This window comes from Buteo buteo, chromosome 11 (genome assembly GCF_964188355.1).
Source record: "Buteo buteo chromosome 11, bButBut1.hap1.1, whole genome shotgun sequence".
Classification (NCBI taxonomy): Eukaryota; Metazoa; Chordata; class Aves; order Accipitriformes; family Accipitridae; genus Buteo; species Buteo buteo.
This window is the reverse complement of record NC_134181.1, coordinates 38,151,874-38,174,296: the sequence shown is the minus strand read 5'-3', so window position 1 is coordinate 38,174,296 and position 22,423 is coordinate 38,151,874. Positions and strand designations below refer to the sequence as shown.

Below are 22,423 nucleotides of genomic sequence, written 5' to 3'. Positions count from 1 at the left end.
TCGGCTGTGTTTTTGTACAGTTGTAAATTATGTGCTCTTTGGTTTTAGTAGGCTGTCATGTTTCTAAAGTGAATGCAATACTGGCTAAATTGATATCCCTGTAGCCTGTTGTACTTCATATGTTCAGAGAACAACTGTACAATGAGTAGCTGCAATGCTGACTTTCTGAAGTCACTCTGATCTAAATTTACAAGTGTCCTATGGTTATTCAGTTCTTAAGTGTTAATGTTGCCAGATGTAGACAGTTTGAAAGCACCATTTAACATACTGAACAAAAGCCACTGAAAATATTTTATCCTTTTCTCAAGGAATGTCTAAGAAGACTAACAGAGGTACGCAGCTACACAAGTACTACATGAAACGAAGAACATTACTGCTCTCATTGCTGGTGGGTCATCAGAAGAATGGGGAGACTGCATGAATTTCTAAGACCCTGTTGTTGTTGCAGGATGCATACACTAAAGTATGAAGTTGGGAGTGATTCTTCTTCCAGAAAGCCCATTATTTTTTTCTGTTTCCCTCAGGCTACTGAGATTGAACGCTTAATCACATGGTACAACCCACTGTCTTCCCCTGAGCTAGAGTTGGATCAAACCGGAGAGAGCAGTGTAGCAAACTGGAGGTCTAAGTATATTAGTCTTAGTGAGAAGCAATGGAAGGATAATGTAAATCTGGCTTGGAGCATTTCTCCTCATCTTGCTGTACAGCTGCCCACCAGGTGAGATACTTCAAAAAAAAGAACTGATGTAATTCCTGCTGCCTTAGAAGTTGAGCAAGTACTTACACTGTAAGTACTGATGGCACTTGTTCCTGTTTACAGACCCCTTGCATACTTTCACAGCTGGTTGAGACCTTTGAAATGAAAAGAACTAGATTACTTAATAGACTCATTTGGCTCAGGCTCTAGTGGAGTCCAGCTTCCTTTCCTGCCACCCATTCTTCGCTAACACTTAGATATGTTTTGTTCAGAAAAAAACATGTTTGGTTTTTAATAGCATTTAACCCTTTAGCAGGCATAGCATTTAAACAGTGCTAAAAGTATCTTTGAATTAAGTGTTCTAGCTATATATTGGCTTGCACTTTAATAAGAATTACAGGAGAATTAGCGTAGTTGGCTCCGGAAGGGAGAGGAAATTCTTTCCCCCTTACAACAGTGATAGTTTTTGCCAAGTAGAGTTCTGCACACTGGTTTCTGTAGAATCCCAAACAGTATATTTCAGCCAAGAATCCGATAGTGGGCTAACATACTAGTGGTTTATACAAAAGCATTGGATGAGGACCAGTTGTTCCTGAATCCTCTTTTGACAGCATATTGGTCCCTCAGTGTGCATTATTTCATGGTTGGACTATTTGTTTTTTAAGCATATATTTTTCTGCCTTTTGCTGTCCTCGTCTTCACTTAAATAGAAAAGGCTGTCAAAATTTTCTAACAATGTTATTGAATTCCTGGTTATACTTAGATTTAAGAACACTGAAGCTATTGGAACAGAAGTGACCCGTCTGGTTCGGTTGGACCCAGGAGCTGTTAGTGATGTTCCTGAAGCAATAAAGGTACTTGTGAATATTTATACCGTTACAGGGCCCCAGTATGCCTGTTCATCCAGATATATTGGAAAATACAGTCTTTATTTAACACAGTGTATGTTCTAGTGCTAACCATAGCTCTGTAGGAGAGAATGACAGAACAGCTGTGGAAGTAGGGTGCTGAGGCAAGAATCACAGTCATGAGTAGGTGGCTAGTTAGCTAATGGTACATCTTACTCTTGGGTATATTCTCGCCATACACAAAATGTCTCAAAACTCATCACTTGCAGCACAGCTACCATTTCTGTTCCTTTTGCTTAATATGTAAAAAGACCACTGGTGAGTGCTGCTGAAATTATTTCAAGCTTAACCCGTTCTCTGTGTCAAGAGGCCAAGCCTCTTAAAATGGAGGAGACTTAGGCTGATCTGCAGTGAAGCACTCTAGTCATGTGAGGGACAGTCTTGTCAGAGCTGCATTCTGTACATCACCTGTAAAATAGATGACAGGAAAACTGAACCTTCTTTGACTCAAAAGGGCTCATCCTTTCTTCTTTCTCCCTACGCTAGAACTCCTGTATTGTGCTTTTAGTAACTTGACTTCACTAACTTCATCTGGTGATCTGGGAGGTGAGGCAATTCCAATAGTTAGATTTCCATGGAAAAAAAAATGCTTTAGATAAAATAGCTGTGGTTTTGTAAAATAAAATGTAGCATGTTTCACTTCCCCTGCTATAGGAAGCTAGATTATAGCATTATTATCTGATATGTATTACACAGACATTATTGGGTGCTATAAACTCCTAATGTGTCTGACCTGCTTTTTCAGTACCTGGTTACCTGGCATACAATTGATGCTGATGCACCTGAGCTCAGCCACGTTCTGTGCTGGGCACCAACAGATCCACCAACTGGCCTTTCCTATTTTTCAAGCATGTATCCACCTCATCCTCTAACAGCTCAATATGGGGTTAAAGTCCTGCGATCTTTTCCTCCGGTAAGATGAGTTTCAAGAGAGCCTTAACTCCCCCAGTAAATTTATGGCCTTAGTCATAGTGGCCACGGGCTTTATTTTAGTACTGTGGAGAGACGTGTATGCTAAATGGGCACACCACATTGCAGAATGTGAATATATTGGGGTGAAAATTTAAAGTTGATTGTCCCACATAATACTGGCTCATGTACTTGCAACATTTTTGTCATAAATCACACTAAGCTGAATTCTTCGGGCTGCTCTTCTCAAATTGTTCCTTTCAAATCTTTTGTCAGTGGAAAGGTGTGTCTTCTAAAGCAGCAGAAGGCTGGATTTTTAATACTTGTCAGATTTGTATTAGGATTGTAAAATACCTGATTATTAATGATATTTCTGAAGGGAGTAAGTGGATAGAAAAATACTTTGATTTGAGGAGGTGGCATATATATAGTTTAAAATACAGAGGCAGTGGTATTTTGCTCATCACCTAACTAAAGAGAGCTTTTCTTTGTGCATGTGACCTGTCTTCCCTTCCAACTACTAAAACAATAACAATAAAAAACCTGCCGTCTTTTCTCTTTCAGGATGCCATTTTATTCTACATTCCACAGATTGTGCAGGCACTTCGGTATGACAAGGTGAGGATATGAAACAGCTGCATATGAACAAAACAGATTTTTAAAGCAGCTTTTAGACTTCAAACTGCAAATCAGACAGAATTTAAGCTTAAACTAATGTTGCTTGTTATTGTCCTATATCTCCAATACATAGAAGAAAAATGATTGTCTCTAGAGGCTGGCTGGCTTTAGATTCACCTCTTTTATGAACAGGTAAACTTGTGAAACCAGAGGCTGTGTAGCTCATCTGTCAGGAAAGAGATTTTATTATGGGAAACCCCAGATGAGGACTCTGTCTGAATAAAGCTTTTGAAGGTCTGCATGATACAAGAGTAATGAAATTAAAGCACTATCCTTAATCATTTTGCTGTGGAGTTAATCAGAGAAGACATCTAGGGATGTCTTGTGCTCCATCATGTATATGAAATCACATTTTAGCTTCATCTTGCAGAAGCCGCAAGTAAAGCTTGACGACCAAGTTCAGAGTTCATTAATGTGAGGTCATTGTTACCTGCCCACAAGGTGTGTGAACTCTGGTCAGTGTATTATTTTCAGGTGAAGACATCCCCAGCCAGTAGTGTAGATGACTCTGTATTTATTTATTCTTTGAGAACTTTGCATAGATTTAAGTATGCTCTGCCATGCAGAGCATGAACATCAGACATCTTGTCTGTTAATATCAGTCAAACGTAGAAATATCTACAGACTACAGAAGCAGCTGCAAGTAGAGGAAGGGGAATGCAGCTTCTGGAATGAGTAGGATTCCCTCGTACACTTCAACTTCTTTTGTAGGTTTGTTCTTACTTTCTAGAATTTCTGTGGAACTGTGACAGCATGTGCAGTTCTTGCCACCAAAATGTGCAGTCCATATGACACTGATTTCTGGTCTAGATTTCTGGTATTACAGGAGCATTTAGTGATGCCAAGCAAGACCAATGTCTCTATTGCACTGTGCCTTGTACACATACTGGGAGATGCTGTAAGTTCAAAGAGATTTGAAATCCAAATAAAACAGATAGAAAATGGCACAGAATTGGGAAGAAGGTTGATTAGAATAATGGAATAGGTCAGTAATAAAGCTGAAAACAGTTTAGTCAGTTCACTTCCTGTTAAAATACACTGTCATTCTTCAAAGGTCTTTTTAGCGATGTGAATGAGATTGCAGAGGTCTTCTTTCCATCCATTAAATATTTTCGAGTTTGAAGAACAGCTGTTAGAAGCAGTAGTATCGAGTCTGCTAGAGTTGTAATGATCTTTGATCCTTACTGGACTGGATATGGTTGCAGATGGGTTACGTTAGAGAATACATCCTGTGGGCAGCTGCCAAATCCCAGCTCTTGGCTCACCAATTCATCTGGAACATGAAAACTAATATCTACCTGGATGAGGAAGGACACCAAAAAGATCGTGAGTGCTTTAAAATGTAATCTAGCTTGACTCCTTTCCTTGTCTCAGTTCAGACTAAATCTCTTTCCTGCTTCTCTCTTGGCAGGAGGAATCCTTTTAGCTAGGAACTTCTCTTTCATTTGTAGAGGTAGGGCCCATTCTGTAGAAGTGTAGTACCTGACAGAATGCATCAAAAGAGATGCGGCAATGTTTGCATCAGTACCTTGTTTTGAATATTGTCTGAAGGTGGCTGTTTCTATCACCCTTATCATTTGGCTTTCTGAAATAAGCTGCTGACACAAATACTTCCTTTTTCACGTGCAGCCGACATTGGGGAACTTCTGGAGCAGCTCGTAGAGGAGATAACTGGCTCATTATCTGGTCCAGCCAAGGAGTTCTACCAACGGGAGTTTGATTTCTTTAATAAAATCACCAACGTTTCAGCCATTATCAAGTAAGTGCCGTACTTCAGAATTGTGCTTTTTGAGGGCTTGCTCTTCTGTTCATTAGCAGTGTCCTGATTAAGAGGCTGAGTCACTTTTAGGGGCATTGAGATAGTGTTTTCAGGAAAAAATAATTAATTGTTTATATGATAAGAAATGAATTTTTTTCTTAAATGTAACTTTTAAGAGTTGTAGTAGGATGCAAAGGCTCATTTTAGTTTGGCTTTTAGGGATAATTCATATCTGCCCTGATCTCAGTACTTGTGCTTTGAGCTAGCAGTCCGTCTGAAACAGCTATAACTTTTTACTTTGGAAGCAGATGATTCTAAACTTGAAGTTTAGTTTTTAATCTGATTTTATCAAATACATTGTGGTTGGTAGTAGTGGAATGAGGTTCCGTAGAAAAGTGCACTGATACAGGAAAGGAATTGGTAAAGCAATTGGTGCGCTTGTCCTAGTTGAAATCCCCTCAGTCTAGTTGTCACCTGCATCATTAATTTGGCTTTTTGGATATGCTGACAGTGTTCTGAGCAGTAAGCAGAGCATGATTCAGGCAGGAAAAACAGCACTTCTCTGTTTAGGTCTACCAGATTGACTGTCATTTTTTTGCATATTATAACTTGTTATCAGCATTTTGTGTGGAGTTTAAAAACAAACAAAACAAAACAAAAAAACCATCACAAACCCATAAAACCTCAAGGATAGGTAAATGGTTTGCCTTCTCCTAAAACTCCATTAAATTTTCTTTTCTTCTTCTGGAAGAGATTTCATTGTGCAGTGTAATACAAAGATGATTGTTCTTTTTGCATATATAAGTCTTTGTCCTTCATTTCTAAATTGTGGTTATGGAGAAAGATTTGATGTCATAAACATTGGATTGATGATCTCTTAAAACTGGAAGTTCTGCTCATAGAGAGATTCTCACTGTTGACTGTAAAGACTGCAGTAGGATACATAATTTAACTTTTATAAAGCTTGCCAGTGGATGGCAGCAGCTCAGCGCACAAGCTCTAAGTCTGTAAGTGTGGTTTCATTGCATATTTTTAAAATATTCTCTGGTATATGAAAGTATTTGAAAGTCATATAAAATGTAGTCCTGGAACATACCTCCTCTAAAATGAAGCTTTGCAAACTACCAGTATAAGGGCATCAGGCTAAAGGACACTTAAATCACAGAAACAGTCAAATATTAGGTGCCTTCTACATGTATGTTAAGATGTTTTCGCCCAGTAGGATGAGTTAAAAGGCAGGGTTAGGATCTGAATATCTTTATTTAGAGTGAAATCAATCCACTGTTTGTTAGTAGGAAGTCATAATTAAGCAACTGATAATAATTGTGCTTTGCAAGCATTGCATTTTGCACCCCAGCCTTAAAATGAATCTGGTTTTTGTGCACCTCCAATGTAAAGACAACATAGAGGAGATGCTGTTTGTTTTGTAGATGGCATAAATGAATAAATGTATCATCTGTGATGATTTCATTATCTTAAGTGTTACATTGCTGCTTCAGTAATCTGCTGTACTGCTTAAAACTAGAGCATAAGTAATACCTTTCAGTTGCATCCTGCTACATCAGGTGAGCATGCAATTGTGTGACTGACTTCAATAGATGGTTAACACAAGTGCCTGTGCAAAATAGGTAATTGTACATACTAATCGTTAACCATGTTACCAATTATCCAGTTGACACCTGCAGTCATGCTAAGTATGTGAGCAAATTAGGCATGTAATTGCATAGGCATTTTGCTGGCTTGTCCTTTTGCAGTTAACAATGTTCTTATTCTAGAATAAGTTCCACAAGGGAAAATTACATTGGTATAACAACTGCAGTGCTTACAAAGGTATAATTTTGCTCAAATTTCTGTATAAGGAGGAGCATTCATATATTTCATTCACATCTCTTATGCTGTTTGGGTTTGTCAACAACCTGTATGTCAAATCAATATTAAATCTACAAAGCAAAGACTATAACCTTCATTAAGATAGAAAATGTTCTGGTTAGTTATTGAGCCTGTAAGTTCTCTAGAAGTGGTGAAGTAAGTGATCTTTGTCATTACAGGAAGAAACATTTTTAGTGACGTTTGTGTAAGTTCGAAACAAGTTTGAGGCTAGTGCATAGAGTAATATATAGTATGCAGATAAATAAAATATCATTCGTCTTTCTAGGCCATTCCCTAAGGGAGATGAAAGAAAAAAAGCTTGTTTGAGTGCTCTATCTGAGGTGAAAGTGCAGCCTGGTAAGACGTGATTTAATCACCTAATATAGTGGGCTTTTTGCATTCAACATGAATACTGTATTTTCTGCAAGCAAATCTTGGAATCTCCACAAGTGGCATCTCTCAGTTTTGGTGCTGGTGGCTGTTCTTCTGTTACAGTTGGATTGTTCCTCTCTTGAAACAATTCAAATATTTTTACCCACCCAGTCATTTCTATATGGTGCATCAAAACTTGCCCAAGAGCAAGTCAGATAATGCACATCATGGATAAAAGTAGAACTGTATGTCTGAAGAGGGAAGATAAATAAGCTCTTTTTCTTTGGACCACCTTCTTTTCTAAACATAGGAGGCGCTTTTGAGAATTTATGTTATCTCAAGAATGAAGCGTGTCCAGTTCCTTTGATTCTCCTTTTTCTCCAATCAGGCATTCCCTTGAAATGTCATTGTCTGAGGGTCCTTTCAAATCTTGAACATATGTTTTCCCAGTCTGAATCTTCTCTTTAAAATGGAGTTTGGAAAGCTTTTCCTGATTTCTGTCTAACAGGTCTCAATTCTCCTACCATGTGTTGGTTGCTAAGGGTCCTTGCTAGCGCACTGGGACATGCTGCCACATCTTATTAGAGACTATTATAAGAGAAGTCCTGTCTGTACGCTTCTGTGGTACAGATTCTGCGGTATTAGTTCAAAACTGTATTCTATTAGTTTCTGGCAATCACTCACTAATGCAAAGGGTACTTACTGCATCCTTCATGGCTCACAGACTATAATCTCCAGTTTTAGATGCGCTGAAGTTATAGACACTAACATCAGTTATTCTCCAAGTTGCATTGTCGCACTAGCCAGTGGATTTGTTCTCAGCTGTCCGCTCCATTTTGCAGGCTGCTACTTGCCCAGCAATCCTGAAGCTATTGTTCTGGACATTGATTACAAATCAGGAACTCCTATGCAGAGGTACCATGTTCTTGTTATGTTCTCCCATTAAGTTAATTCATCATATTTAGGTATTTTTCTAGAAATTCTTGTTTAGCTAACTCACTCATCATCATCTTTGTTTTTATTACAATTTAGTGCAGCAAAAGCACCCTACTTGGCCAAATTTAAAGTGAAACGATGTGGAGTTAGTGAGCTTGAAAAAGAAGGTTAGTAACTGCATCTTAATCACTGACACTACTAATTACAAGTCAGCAATTCCTTTAAAATTGCCTGCTTTTAGTGACCTATACTGCTGTGTAAAATTACTTCTATGTTGAACTTTATCTGCAATGATTCTGCTCAGAAATGAAACTGTCTCAAAGGAAGAGAGAAGAAAATTCTGAAAACTTACATCCATTTTTTTGCAATTTTTTTTAAGTCCCAGAAAGCAAGCCACATAGGTATCTTGAAGAAATTTTAACAGTGACTTTAGACTGACATATAAATTGATAGCCTTTCTCTGTTTTTTAGACTGTAGCAAACTCCATGTTTTGGCAGTTTTTTCTCATAATAAATTTTGAGAGAGGCTGTAGCTCAATGCAATTCAGGCATTTATCAGGTAAATCATGAGCACTCTTCTGATATGTTCCAGTAGACAAAGGGAACTATCTTACAGTATTCACCTTGCAAGGCAGAAATATCTGTAGTGCACCTGCCTGCAGTGGAATGTGGGTTTGAGTGCAGAGCGCTTGACATGATAGAAAGTTACTAATTAAATTCTGTGTCTGGGTTTTGCCTTGTAATCTTCTTGCAGGTCTGCGTTGTCGTTCTGATTCCATAGATGAAAGCGCAGAAGAAGGGGTGGACAGTAAGAAAATCTGTTGGCAGGCAGCTATCTTTAAAGTGGGCGATGACTGCAGACAGGTACAAAGCTATTGGGCTTTGCAGTTATAGAAGAATTGTAGGTGATAATATGTAAGAAGAAAGTAATTTTCGTATAGAAATATTTTTCTTTGGAATTTTGAGAATCTCCACTAGTTAGGGACTGAGGGAGAGAGCTGTGTTGTACCACTAGAGAAATTCTGGTTTGGAAACAAAGGCCATTATTTCAAGACAGTTTACCATGACTTAAAGTTCTTTTTCAGAGTTTATTTTTCGATTGAACTGTTGGTAACATAGCAGTAGTTTCCAAGGTGGTATCTTGTACATTGAAGCTTGATTGGTTTTGATTAAGAGGGAATGCTAGCTACTACCCTCAGAGTTAGTAGTAGCCCTCTTATCAAAGAGTAATGGAAAAGTTTGTTGTTCTTAGGTCAGCAGTTAAATCTTCAGTGTTGCTTGCTACCCACTTAAACAGCATTTATCTTTTCCCTTTTTGATTTCCCCCAGAGCCACAGTGCATGCACAAGCACACATCTGCAGACCTGCTGGGGTAACTTAATGTTCACTTCAGAGTTCTTCAGAGCATTTTTGTAATCTAACTTATGATCCATAACCCCTGTAATGCTTGTGCAATTTTTTTCTTGTATAACAGGACATGTTAGCTTTACAAATCATCGATCTCTTCAAGAACATATTTCAGCTGGTAGGCCTGGATCTTTTTGTGTTTCCATACAGAGTGGTGGCCACAGCTCCTGGGGTAAGTGGGCAATTAACTGTACTGCTCTAGAAAATAGTTCCTAATTTAAAAAGTCTCTCTTCAGCCCACATAAAAATTCCACACTGGAAGGAAATACTGCCCACATCACTTATGCCAAATATTTGGAGTACCAGCGACAAAAAGAGTCTTTCCTCTCCTGCTTCCTGCATTTCTAAAGCTTTTGGCTCTGAAATTTTGCTGCTTGTGGTTATTCATGTTTGTTGTTTGATTTTTGGGACTACATTGTGCAAGTCAGTGTAAAGTCACAGAGCTTGTCTTATGTTGCATGGAAATCCTAAAAAACTGTATGTACGTTTTTTATGAATAAACTAGCAATTCTGTATTCAGTGATCCATAGGCTTCCCCATGTTTCCCAGGGGACCTGTATGAACTGCCAAGAGCCATGAACAAAATATATGTTGGGAGCGTGCTTCACAGACCTGTTTCTTTTCTTTCCCTTCAGTGCGGTGTTATTGAATGCATTCCTGACTGCACATCCCGTGACCAGCTGGGCAGGCAGACAGACTTTGGGATGTATGATTACTTTACAAGGCAATATGGAGATGAGTCTACCCTTGCATTCCAGAAGGTAAAATACCAGTTGGCAAGCACAGCAAAATCTCAACTGAGAAATATTCTAGCTATAAGAAATAATGACAAATAATTGGATAATGTCTACCATAATGCTGTATCTGGTTTCTGATGCTGATAATCTATTTTTAACTATGAGTGAGTTAGCTAAAGAAGTTATTGAGCTGTAGATGTATGGAGAATATCATTGGACATTGCTTCAAACTAATCATGAATGGAAAAAAGAAAAATACTTTGTTCAGCTGTATCTGCTCCTGGGATGGAAAGTTATTAAATTTTCTATGTTCTGATTTGTTTTAACTTCTTGTTTGTACAGGCTCGCTATAATTTCATCCGCAGTATGGCTGCATATAGTCTTCTCCTGTTTCTGCTCCAGATTAAAGACAGGCATAATGGCAACATCATGCTGGACAAAAAGGGACACATCATTCATATTGGTCAGTCATGTCCACATTTGAATTTCAGTAGTTACCTTTTCTTTCTGCTGTAAAATATTGCTCATAGAAGACAATAAGCCATTTCCCTTTTGAGATCAATCTATATACTGATTACACAGTTTGTAAATATACATGGGATTTTTTTCATGCCCGTTCAGTATTGTATGTATATTTGTTTTGGCGGCTACTGTGTAAATTTAGCTTTGCAAAGTTCTACCAACTTCAGGGAAGTATATACACATATATATATGGATTATGCATGTGTATCTACTTATGCATGCATACCACACATATATGTGTGCATATATATGTATAAATATATAAATGTATCTTTGGGTTCCTTTCATCACTGTATGGGTATGAATTAAATCTGACAAGTAAATTTATATAATTGTGTGAGGATGTAACTTCTGCTTTAGCTTTGCTTTTCTAGAACTGCACAGATGTTTCAGCAAGGAGTTTATTTTATGTCATCTAGTTTAATGTCATTGTGATGATTCTTTTTGTTGGTGTTCTTACACTTCACCAAAGCTTTTTTCCAGTTGGAGTTGAAATGTTGTTAGAAAAAGTGGGTACTAATATGTGAAGTCCACCTCTCCTTTCTTCTGTCAGCTTTGACACTGCACAATTAACCAACAAAGTTTATGAGGCGGGTTATCTTTTGTGCACAGATTTTGGATTCATGTTTGAAAGCTCACCTGGTGGAAATCTGGGCTGGGAGCCTGACATTAAGCTGACTGATGAGATGGTGATGATAATGGGAGGAAAAATGGAGGCAACTCCATTCAAATGGTTTATGGAGATGTGTGTCAGAGGCTATCTGGCAGTCAGGTAAGGTGTTCTTAACTGGTCAAAAGGGGAAGTGCTTGCCTGTCTAAAACCAGATGAGAAGATAAATAATAATAAATATTTGTCTGTAGGGGGTCTGAGCCTGTCAGACTGTCCTAGTACATCTTGCAAACTTTGAAATAATTTAATAGTCCTGCAATTTTACAGCCTAACTTTGTGGTTTTTTTCTGTTATGTTCTTATGTTATATTTGAAAATTTTATATATTATATTCAATTTATAAATGAGATGTTACACACATTTCCTTACACGATTTAATATGCTGTTAAAACTTCGCAGTAAGAAACTACAGGAGAATCAAAATCTTTCTTTGTTTTCCCAAATAGGATGATCACATTAATGACCATTTCAGCTAGAGCTAATTAGGTAGGAGATATGAAAAAGTGCTACCATTTTCTGTTGTAAAATATGCAGGGGTTTTGGTGGCTCAGCTCTTCAGGTGTGATTGCCAGCCAGTCACAGTAAAGATTTCCAGTGTTAACTTGCTCCATACCAAGCAAACAGGGTTTGCTTTAACATGCAGGAGCACTAATAAATCTATGGAGATGATGTTGCGTGTGGGTGGGAGGAGGACAGTACATTAGAGTCTAGATAAAAGCTCATCTATCACGAGTATGAAGTATTATTGATAATACCTTACAGAATCAAAGTTTCTTCAGCTAGTAGCCCCAGAAGGGGCAGTCAAGATCAATTTGGTTCCTTGAGGGGGAGCAGTCTGGAGACAGTTTTGTGTCAAGGCAACAATGTCACCCAAGTAGTAGAGTAATAGCTTTGTAGGTAATAAATGTTCTGAGTAGGAGGAGAGGAAGGAGAAGGGAAGCTGGGCTGATGTAGCAAAGAATTACATAATTAGGAATTAGAAGATAATCTGTTACTGTGGTATTGCTGGTTTCAGCCTTTTGTACTGATTCACCTTTCTGATGCCAAAGAAACGTTGTTTACTAAAGCATTGCTCTGTGTAATCCTCCTTGAGATTGTTCATCTTGCAGCATTCTGAGTATCTGGTAGTTCAACATCAAGGAGTGAAATTTAAAGTGACAGATGGAAAGCAATGGTGTAGGTCTATGAGCAAATATAAGAGGATTGTATGTGTTAATTTAATTACAGAAAAAGGTGTGATCCAGCTTGTTGAACGTCTCAGCTTGCCTGCTTTACCTACTAAGGCTGCAGAAGCTTGAGTGCTGTAACCTTTTTGTCCTCTTTTCCTCTAGGCCTTACATGGATGCTGTTGTCTCACTGGTTACATTAATGTTGGATACGGGGCTGCCCTGTTTCCGAGGGCAGACAATCAAGCTGTTGAAGTAAGTCAGCATATGTATGAACTGGAAAATGTTCATATGTTCTTCACAGAATGTATATTGCCACAACTTAGGCAGTGAGTATAGGTGTCATGCTACTCAAATATCTTAAATGTCCTAACATTGTAAAAATGGTGACTTTTGTTTATAGAATATCTCAGAAAGTAGGAATTCTAGAGGTCTTTTCATAGAATTAAGTTCAAGTGCAAGTATGTGCATTATCTTGAAGTTCGTAGGACTAGCAAAATAAGACTATAAAGGAAAGATCTGCTTAAGTGGAGAGGTGATGTGTTGCAGGGTCTGACGTCCTCTGAAACGGTGTTGGACTCCTGAAGAACAGCATCTTAAAATTTGTGCTACGGATAATGCAGTACTGAATGGATCTATGTAGTAACATCCAGCAGCTTAGGCAAATACAAGTTCTAATGTGACACTTTAAACAGGCCTTCAGGCTTATGCCTCCAGAGTGAGCAGAGTTAGCTCAGCACTTCCTGCATATAACTTCCTACAATTTCCTAAAGATAAGTGCAGATTCATAAAGTATGATGGGCTGCAGCTCAAGGGCACTACTAGGTACAAAGATATTTTAAAAGCAGCAGCTGCCTAGGAAGAGGGATCTGCTGTTCCTAGAATTAACACTAGACTGATTAAAAGTTCACAGCCTCTGTCTCTGCTAACGGCAAATGCTTATTAAAACATTTCACAATTTGTAGGTGGTCTCACAAGAAGTAAGTACTTGCAGCAAGTGAAATCACCACCTGGCTAAGCTTGTGCAAAGACACATTTGTATCATGCCCAAAGAAAATTTTACTCTTGCTCACTAATTTTACTCTTGCTTTTTTGTGATTTTCTGCATATAGACACAGGTTCAGCCCCAACATGACTGAACGGGAGGCTGCAACTTTCATCATCAAGATCATCCAGAATTGTTTCCTCAGCAACAGGTTTGGCATCTCTGCATGTCATCTCCCTATGGCTAAAGAAAGGTCATCAAGCTTTGAGCAGAGCTAAAAATTAGAGTTTTATCAGTCAGATACCAAGCATTTTCGAGTTGTTGATATTTAGATAATGCAGGATAGCAGCTTTGCTTCCGAATATGCTGCATCTCCTCCCTTTTACACTTGGAAGGAAGGCTTAAGCCCAGGCTGGTCAAAAGGCAAGGCTGGATAGTCTGAAGAATAGAAGGTTTTCTGTCAGAGTGAATCTTTGGCCCCAAAGTTAAGCATTTTGGCTCCTATGTTAGAGCATGGCCAACTGTATTATTAGGGTTGTATGTCTAGTTGTGATACCCCCTTTTATATAGGGTAAGGTCATCTCTACAAATAAAGGGATAAATAGTAAAGAATGGTATTGAATGACAACAGGAATAGCATGCCTTCTGGTCAGAATAAAAGGGATTGATCTTCAAGCTTGTTCCTTGTTGTAAGGAGAAGGTTTCTTAAAAAACAATATGCATTGTCCTTTGGTCTGAGTAAGCATGAAAGTGAAACAGGACTACAGTGACTTTCCAAAATCTTTTTTATAATTGCTTGTAGGCATCAAGTTGCCTGAATATCCTCCTGAAATTCAAAGCTGCTATTCTGTGCAAAAGTGTAATTGACTCTTCTCTAGAAATGCATTCTAATCTTTCTACAAATTTTTTCTTCATGACTTGATACTACATTAACACATTAATCATTTTGCTAGACCATATGTTAGTTATTGTATAATACTGGCTAGGGAAAATGCCTCAAGTAGAGAACACTGGCAGTGTGGTTTTTGAATGTCTTTGTAGCTGGGCCATGTTTATTTGTCATCTACTATTCAGTACCCTGAATGGAATAATCAGTTCTATCAGATAATTAGCAATGTAAAAGTCAACTAAATCACTAGCTAGCCAATCAACTGTAGGCTTTTTCCGTTCAAGTATACAAATAGTTTGGTATCTTGTGCAAAACTTTTGAAAGGAAGTGACATGTAAAAACATAATTTTATTACATTTAATACTTCAAGTCAAATGAATTTAATACTTAAACATCTTAAGTGCACGTTTTATTATTATCCCAGATAATAAAGACTTTGTGGGATATATCGGAAAGTCTAATACAAACTCTTGTGTAGTTCCATATGGAGTCAGCTTAAGACCAGTAAGGCTCACTGGCTAAGATGTAGTCCTGCTAGAACTGAATTGGATTTTCTAGTGCCTGCTGGTGCATCTGCTCAGAATCTTAGATTTATATTGGGGGTTATGAAGGCAGTCACACTGCTGTGTGAATGCCCAGAGCCAGCTTAGTTCTGGCAAGCTTAAGCTTCTGTACCTGTGGCATGGTTAGTCTGCGACCTGAATAAGCTCTGCATGTGGATAATTGAGTTATCTGTAACAAGGCTTAGATTTGTTTGATCAGTCACTCATCAGAGATGCTGCTATTAATGTTCTTATTTCCCCTGCACTTTTATTTTCATTATTAGCATTCTCCTTAATTAAGATTACTTTTATTTCCACATAATCCTGTCTCCATGCAGCCCTGATGATCTTGCTTTGTTCGTTGTGCATTTGCTTCTCCTAAAACATTGCCAATGCAATGTGAGGTGCTTCTGGCTTATCCAAACACAGGATCCAAGCTGCTGTTGGTGTTGCCACACTGAGAAACATGAAAGTACTTTTTTTTTACCTAGTTTAAACAAGAACAGGATGTTTTGTGCTGTTCATAACAGTAACTGGCCCTTCACAATGCCTTCAAAGCATTTAGGGCTAGTTTTGATTAGCAGCTGATTTGCTTCACTCATGTTTTGTTTCTGTGGGATATTGGATGTTTGTTTCTGTGAGAATGAGTGCAGTGTTTTTTTAAACTTACCTCTGGCTTTGCTTTTCTTCTGTAGGAGTAGGACATATGACATGATCCAGTACTACCAGAATGATATCCCATACTGAGAGACAATAGAAGAGATTCACTGCTGAAGTGAAACGTGCAACCCCATGCCCTCACTCCAAATTGTAATAAATAGGAGATGCTCAATCGCACCTCGCTATCTTCCATCTTTTGTGTATGTGTGTGTACATGTGGGTACATGTTTCCTGGACATTGCAACAATCAGTCTGATTCATTCCTTTCTCTTGACCAGGTTATATATATTTCTGGTTTTGCCTGGATTTTTGGAGTTGGGCTGCAATCACAGTAAAAATTGTACTATGATTATGAATGTGTGTGAAAGAGGTAAAGCTTGTGGAGTTTGGTAATTTTTCATGCAATGCAAGGATTTTATAATACGTTTAAAAAGTAAAAAAAATCCCTTTCCTGCACAATCCCACAAAATGCCATGGAAGGGAAGGGTATGGATTTCTCTGTGGAAGCAGAAATGTTAACTTGTCCTGATTTTACTGTAGAAAAAGCCTGATAATCATCCAAGGTGGTGATGTCTGTGTAGCTGTGTTCATACTTTGCACTGTACATGGTCCCTGCTACGTGGTCAGTATTTCCTATGTACATGAAGAATGTATTTTTTCCTTTTGTGTGTTTTAAAAAAGAGACTCTACTGAAGATATATTTAATCTATGAAACGTAATAAAAGACCTTAGACTTTGTGTCTGTTGCAAATCTTTTGCCATGCACTGAGTTCTGGTTTATACACTGCATCGTTCTCCACATTGTTGTAGCGTTCATTGTATCGTGACCTCTTTCTAATGGAGAAATCAGATTTCTTCTTCAGCTTCTTGTCCGTTTTAAATGACATTTTTTATTCATAAATGTTTTGTGCACAACTCATGGACTGAGAAGCTGAAACGTCGGACCAAGGCAAAGCTCCCCCTGTGCTGCTTACAAAGGAGCCCTACCCTGAGCTGGGACACACGTCTTTGGGCTCTTCCTTCCCTTTATACATTCTAGAATGTGCTCTTGAAAACTTAGTCCCATCTTCAGGGGATTTTTTTTTTTTTTTCACTGGATGTCCTGTCAATGCCTGCTCTGGGCAGGGGCTGCCAGGATGTGGGGCAGTGGGAAAGGGGCCCTCACGGTCAGCTGTGGCTGACGAGGTGATGGGCAGCACCTGAGGAGAAGCCGTGCCCTGAGGGGGGCTCAAGGCTGAGAAGCCGTGCCCTGAAGGGGGGGGCTCCATGCTGAGAAGCAGCTGTGCCCTGAGGGGCTCCACGCTGAGGAGAAGCCATGCCCTGAAGGGGGGGGCTCCATGCTGAGGAGAAGCCGTGCCCTGAGGGCTCCACGCTGAGGAAGGCGCAGCCCTGAGGCGAGGCTGCGCTGAAGCAGGGTCCAGCTCTGAGGAGAAGCTGCCCCCGAGGGGCCTGAACTCTGAGGTGCGGAGGTGTCTGAGGTGGATTCAGCCCTGAGGTGGGGCTGTGTCGTGAGGGGGCCCGGCTCTGAGGGGTGAGGGTGTCGTGAGGAGCGCCCAGCCTCCATGAGCAGGTTGTTGTTCACACGAGGGACTGGGCTTCCAAGAGGGAAGAGCCCTGGGCTGTAGCTGCCTTGGCCCCGCTCCTGGGTTTACCTGGGAGCTGGGCCGCGGTGGCAGGCTGAGCCTTGCAGGGAGCAGGGTAGTCTGCGTGTGAGGGGATGGGTGGGCGCCTGCCCTGCAGGGCCGATGATGTGGCTGCACCCATGTCTTACCCTTGGTAGCGTGCCCTTTTGAGCACCTTTGAGCCAGCACGTAAGTCTCCCAGGGTGAGTTTCTGCTTTGCTGAGGGACCTCCCAGCGTGTGCTCTTGGCCCAGGGCAGCTGGAGCCGCTTAGGGGGGCAGCCGGCCCAAAGCCAGGCTGGCTAAGGAGGTCCCTGCCGGAGAAAGGGGCTGAGGCGGTGGCAGGGCGATGCGCTGCTGTGCTTACAGCTCAGGGAGGCAGGGGCAGGAGAGAGGGCAGCGAGGGCAGCGTGCTTTGGCTCTGCCTGTGAGGTGGGGTCTTTGTGCGTGGTGTAGTGAAGGGCCTGTCCCTTTCCCAGCCCTTTCCCAGGGCTGCAGCCTGCCTGTTTCATTTAAAAATGGCTCGGGCTTTTGCCACGGGTGTCAAAATGGGTCTTGTGCCGCTGCCTGTTGCCTGTGTGGTGGGTGGCTCACAGCAAGGTGGGCTCTGAGCCTCTTTTTTCATTAGTAAAATGGGGAGGTGCCACTGGCTTTCTAAAAACATTTTGAGGTTCACTGGGGAGTGGTGTGCAAGAACTGCTTTAATTACTGATTTAATTCAGTTTTATTATACAAGCAACTGGGACATGGAGTGCTTTTTGTGCTCTGTGCCTCCGGCTAGTTGTACCTATTCAGGCTCCATAGGAAAAGGAGCTGATTGACACTACATATGTGTTATACTTCCTCACACCTTTTCTGTAACAGGGAGCGGGTGGAGTGATGAGATGTGAAGGCTTCTTCTCAGGGGAGGCGGTGAGGAGTTCTAATATTTTGCTAATTCAAGTTAATGCTTATGTGCATGTATTTTCCTTTCCTTTCTTGCACCTCAAAATAAATGTACCGTGTAAAATGAAAACCCAAATGAGTGTCTCAAGCAGCATTATGATGAGAAGATCAATTAAGAGCTAGCATAAATGGAGATGGTATCTGAAGTTACTCTCTTGAATGAGTACAGGATAAATGAACGCTATTAGGTGTAAACTTCCTAACAAATGCTTGTAGTAGTATTGTTAGAAATATCTGTGACCAGAAGTGACTATCAGCAGGTGAATAATAATAATATTAGGAATAATAAATGGAGCTCTGCTAATGCTGGACTTCAGAAAGTCACTCCCGGTCGCAAATCTCAACCCATGTAGCAATTTCTGTGTATTCCAGCATAGGTTGTGTAGAATTTGCTAGAGTGCAATTAAAGTTGTCTAGGGTTTTGTATTGGGAGGTGAATGAGTTTGAGCGTTCTTCATAGTGCTCACTTATTTTACATACTTCAGTTGTGCTGGCTAGAGAACTGACATGGTCTTAGTTTCTTCTGTCAAGTTTGTCCAGAGAAATGAAAGCAGCTGGAGCCAAATGCATGTAGAGGTCAACTGGAGTTGTCACAAGAACAAGCTGGTTTGCAGTATGCTCTTAAAAACTGTATGACTGTATTTGAGATATCTTAGTTGTATTGTTTCTTCTGCTATGAAGCTTGCAGAAATGTGAATGTGTTAAAACTCCACGTTAGTAGGAATGATGAGCTCTTGCAACTTCTTTTCTCACTGTGGTTTCTGGTGATGCTGTGTGCCAAAGCTCACCTGCTGACATCTGCAGATTTCACAAGTTGACTGTGCCTGGTTCCCCTCCTCTCAGGGTTCCTCCCCACAGCACAGAGGTGGGAGAAAACTCCCCTATAATTGAGCATCCATTGAGATACAGAGGGGATTAGGCACTTTTGGGTACTGCCTTGTATGATTAAATGTAGAGATGATTCTTCCTAAATGGGACGTGTTCTGTATCTTTCTCCAGGAAGACGGAGGAGATGAAAATACTAAGATGTTTCAGAATATTGCAAGCACTTTGGACATACTGAATCAATGCAGTTGGAGACAGCATAGACTTATTTCACCTTCATCCTCCCAACAGGGAAAGATACGTCCTTTACGCAAGGAGGCTGGCAGGACTTTCAGAAGTTGCTCAGGTAATTAAGAACAGATAGATAGAATTAAGACCTACACAAAGGTATTCTGAAAGTTTTTGTCCCCGAACCTTATGCCAGAATATGTCCTGATGCCTCCACAGCCCTGGCAGAGAAGAGGTATCAAAAAGAGGGGGGGAAAAAATGCTCTTTTTTATAAAAAAAAAAGTTTTATCTTAGGAAAGATGCACCTATGATTTCTCCACTCTCAGAAATTCTAGGTCATGGTGAGAGACAGACTTCCTTGACTATACCCACTGCAGTTCTTCATGTGTTGGCCGTGCATATAAAGAGCCCTTAAGAAGGGAGCAAAATTTATGGTGATTCATTTGCATCTGATGGACCCAGGGTTCAGTGCTACTGGTAACTTGATCAGCACTATTCAAATGCTAATCTCATTATGTGTGTTAGAGACTGAAGCGCAGCAATCCACCTCCATTAGCGCAATGTGCCTGTGTGATGTTCTGGCTGGTGCGCAGGGTCGTGGTACCCCCTGCGGACACCCAGCACATGCTGCATAGCATCAGGGTTAATATGGGCAGAGAATGGCAACTCGGTGGAGGAGCCAATGAAATGAGCAAACATGGGAAGAGGAGCTAGAGTCCTCTGGAAAATGCTGAAGAGGGGGGAAGGGATTGTGGCCAACAGAAAAGTTTAGATTAGACTTTTTTTTTCCTTTTCACCATAAATACGTCCATCCTTTCCTCTTGCTTCCACGTGAATGTTGTCAAAAAAAAAAAAAGAGTAGTAAACAAAAGAATTTGTCCTGAATGTAGATACAGCTTAAAAGCATGATTAGTAATTGTCTGACTCTATGAAAAATACTGTGCCTGTGCTGTTCGGTGTTAAGACATGGCATTTTTGCTTGTCCCACGTAACAAGGACTAAAATCTGCTGGGCAGCATGTGGCACACTCAAAGACGGCGTGCACAGGAGTTAATTCTAGGTAAAGGCCCCCTGACAGAACCTTGTTACTGAAAGCACCTTGAAACGTTTGGAGCTGCTGCTGCAGTTTCTAGTCCTGGTGCGAAGGATGCCTACCCCAGGCTGTTACCTACGGTATGTCAGTGGTGGGTTGGTTGGTTTGAGTTTTTCTGTGCCTCATCTGCTTTTGTAAGGATTCTGTATGTGGGAGGTCACAGGAGTTATAATCCTGAAGAAGCAAGATTTGTAAGGTGACAGTGTATTTATTAGATAAGCTACTTAGCTGGCAAAAGCAGATGAGCTCTGATAACACTCAGTTCTGGCATCAGCTGGCTTAGTAAATAGCACAACCTCCCCAAAATGATTGTTCTTCTGATGGGCCGTTGCAACTGCAGCAGCCCTATTACTAGAGCTTTGTAGTTCTAGGCGATGCCTTTGTGTTTATTTCTGGTACAGTATCAGTTGCCTAATAGCAGTGTTAGTGTTGCTGTGAGTCTTGTTATTCTAACATGTCCCTCTCCAGGGTCAACATGGCCATGGTTAGCCTCAGTGCTTACTGTAGCAGCAAGAAACTGGGAACATGCTTGTGTTAAGTTTTATGAACGTTATGCGTGGCTCTGCTGCCTGCCTGGGGAGAGCAGAACAGGAAGGATGACACAGTGACATAGATAAGCAATCACAGTAATCATGCAGGCAGGCAACAATGGCTGGCAGATTGCTGAAGGGAGAAGTTACCTACCTGACTGCATTCAGGTATTTCTTCCCAAGGGGAGGCATGGCTGCCGAAAGGGGAAGGGAATTGGGAGTGATTGTTGGGAATGTGGGTGTAAGTGCCCACGCAAAGACTGTGTTGCATACCCTGATACCCGACACACACCTTTGGGAATTAAAACCCCCTCATTGGCAACAGATACAGAGCTAGGAATGTGTCTTCATCTGTTCTTAAGCAAGTTGTCTCAGCTTTGCAGTGACAAGTCTGGCAAAACAAACTGTGCTTTGCTGTGGGAGGCAAAAAAAAAAAAAAATCTGAATTGTAGCAAATCTAAGAGACAGTCCCAACTGCGTGTATTGATTAGGAGTGAACATGTGGGGTGGTAACGTTGATCCTGACATAAGATGGGGCGAGTCATGGAATTTCATCCTTGGAGGTATAGGAGTGATACCTCGCAGAGAGGAATATGCCTCTGGAAAAACAAAAAGATGACAGATAAATCATATATTGCTATTGTGTAGTTCTCTTCCCCAGTGTAAGACTTGGTGAGTTATATTTTGACTGCCGCCTCTAAGCTTTTTAAGATGCTTGTTGTTAGCATAGAGATGAAGACTGTATGTGTGCATCTTTGCATGCACATGTGCAAATCATTTCCTTGCTGAGAACTTCACATTACTCTTTGGAGCACAGACCTAGCAGCTTTGGAATACCTGACCTCATTGCACAGAGAATCCTGTACGTGTTGCAAAGCTGTTTTGTGTGCAGGACAGTGCTGTGCCTGTGTGGTAGCTGATTGTACATGAGTGAGTGATCTAAGAAAGCTACTTATGGATGTTGTGCTTAAAAGAACTTTATTAACCTAAGTAAGTAACAGATTGCAGGAACGTACTATGTTGTGGCATTGAGAGGCAGAAACTTGAATCTCATTGTCAGGCCTGGCTGCCTGCACCAGCTTGGACAGAAAGAGTATTGGTAAGGATTTTTGAAGCTGTGAGGATAACCAACTTACTAAACCATTTTGCCAAGTATTAGAAGTTGTAAGTTAGTAGAACCTTCTAGAATATCTGATCTCTTACAACCTAGATTGAAAACTGCACAGAAACAGTTCCTGAGGCCCTGTGACCCACACAGAGATTCCTGGCTCCACGTCTCAGGCTAGGGCAGGATGAAAGTCAGCTTTCCTGTTTTCTTTTGGAGGCAGGAGTTACTCATCACTCAGATGACTTGGGCAGGGTAGAAGTGAAGGGTAAAGCTGCCTCCCATGGCTGCAAAGGAGAGATCCCAGCAGTGCCAGTGCAAGGGGCATCTGCTGCCTCTTCTGTGCCAGATCTTGGATGAAAAGAACTGGG

The 22,423-nt window shown here is 40.6% G+C and overlaps 1 protein-coding gene across 3 annotated transcripts in view; it reads left to right on the top strand.

The window, feature by feature from the left end:
- Positions 1 to 16,449, top strand: part of PI4KA (phosphatidylinositol 4-kinase alpha) — a 64,366-nt gene extending 47,917 nt beyond the window's left edge. For 2 of the 3 annotated variants that reach the window (XM_075041601.1, XM_075041600.1), the window contains exons 38-55: positions 309 to 388; positions 525 to 718; positions 1,461 to 1,551; positions 2,351 to 2,518; positions 3,079 to 3,132; positions 4,398 to 4,518; positions 4,822 to 4,951; positions 7,107 to 7,177; positions 8,035 to 8,107; positions 8,225 to 8,295; positions 8,883 to 8,992; positions 9,603 to 9,707; positions 10,171 to 10,296; positions 10,615 to 10,735; positions 11,407 to 11,566; positions 12,795 to 12,884; positions 13,742 to 13,825; positions 15,741 to 16,449. In XM_075041601.1, coding sequence (XP_074897702.1) covers positions 309 to 388; positions 525 to 718; positions 1,461 to 1,551; positions 2,351 to 2,518; positions 3,079 to 3,132; positions 4,398 to 4,518; positions 4,822 to 4,951; positions 7,107 to 7,177; positions 8,035 to 8,107; positions 8,225 to 8,295; positions 8,883 to 8,992; positions 9,603 to 9,707; positions 10,171 to 10,296; positions 10,615 to 10,735; positions 11,407 to 11,566; positions 12,795 to 12,884; positions 13,742 to 13,825; positions 15,741 to 15,792 — 1,901 coding nt within the window. In that variant the 3' untranslated portion in view covers positions 15,793 to 16,449. Of the gene's footprint in view, positions 1 to 308; positions 389 to 524; positions 719 to 1,460; positions 1,552 to 2,350; positions 2,519 to 3,078; positions 3,133 to 4,397; positions 4,519 to 4,821; positions 4,952 to 7,106; positions 7,178 to 8,034; positions 8,108 to 8,224; positions 8,296 to 8,882; positions 8,993 to 9,602; positions 9,708 to 10,170; positions 10,297 to 10,614; positions 10,739 to 11,406; positions 11,567 to 12,794; positions 12,885 to 13,741; positions 13,826 to 15,740 lie in introns of those variants that run through there. The other variant, XR_012652340.1, reaches the window with a different exon arrangement.
- The last annotated feature ends 5,974 nt before the right edge of the window (positions 16,450 to 22,423 follow it).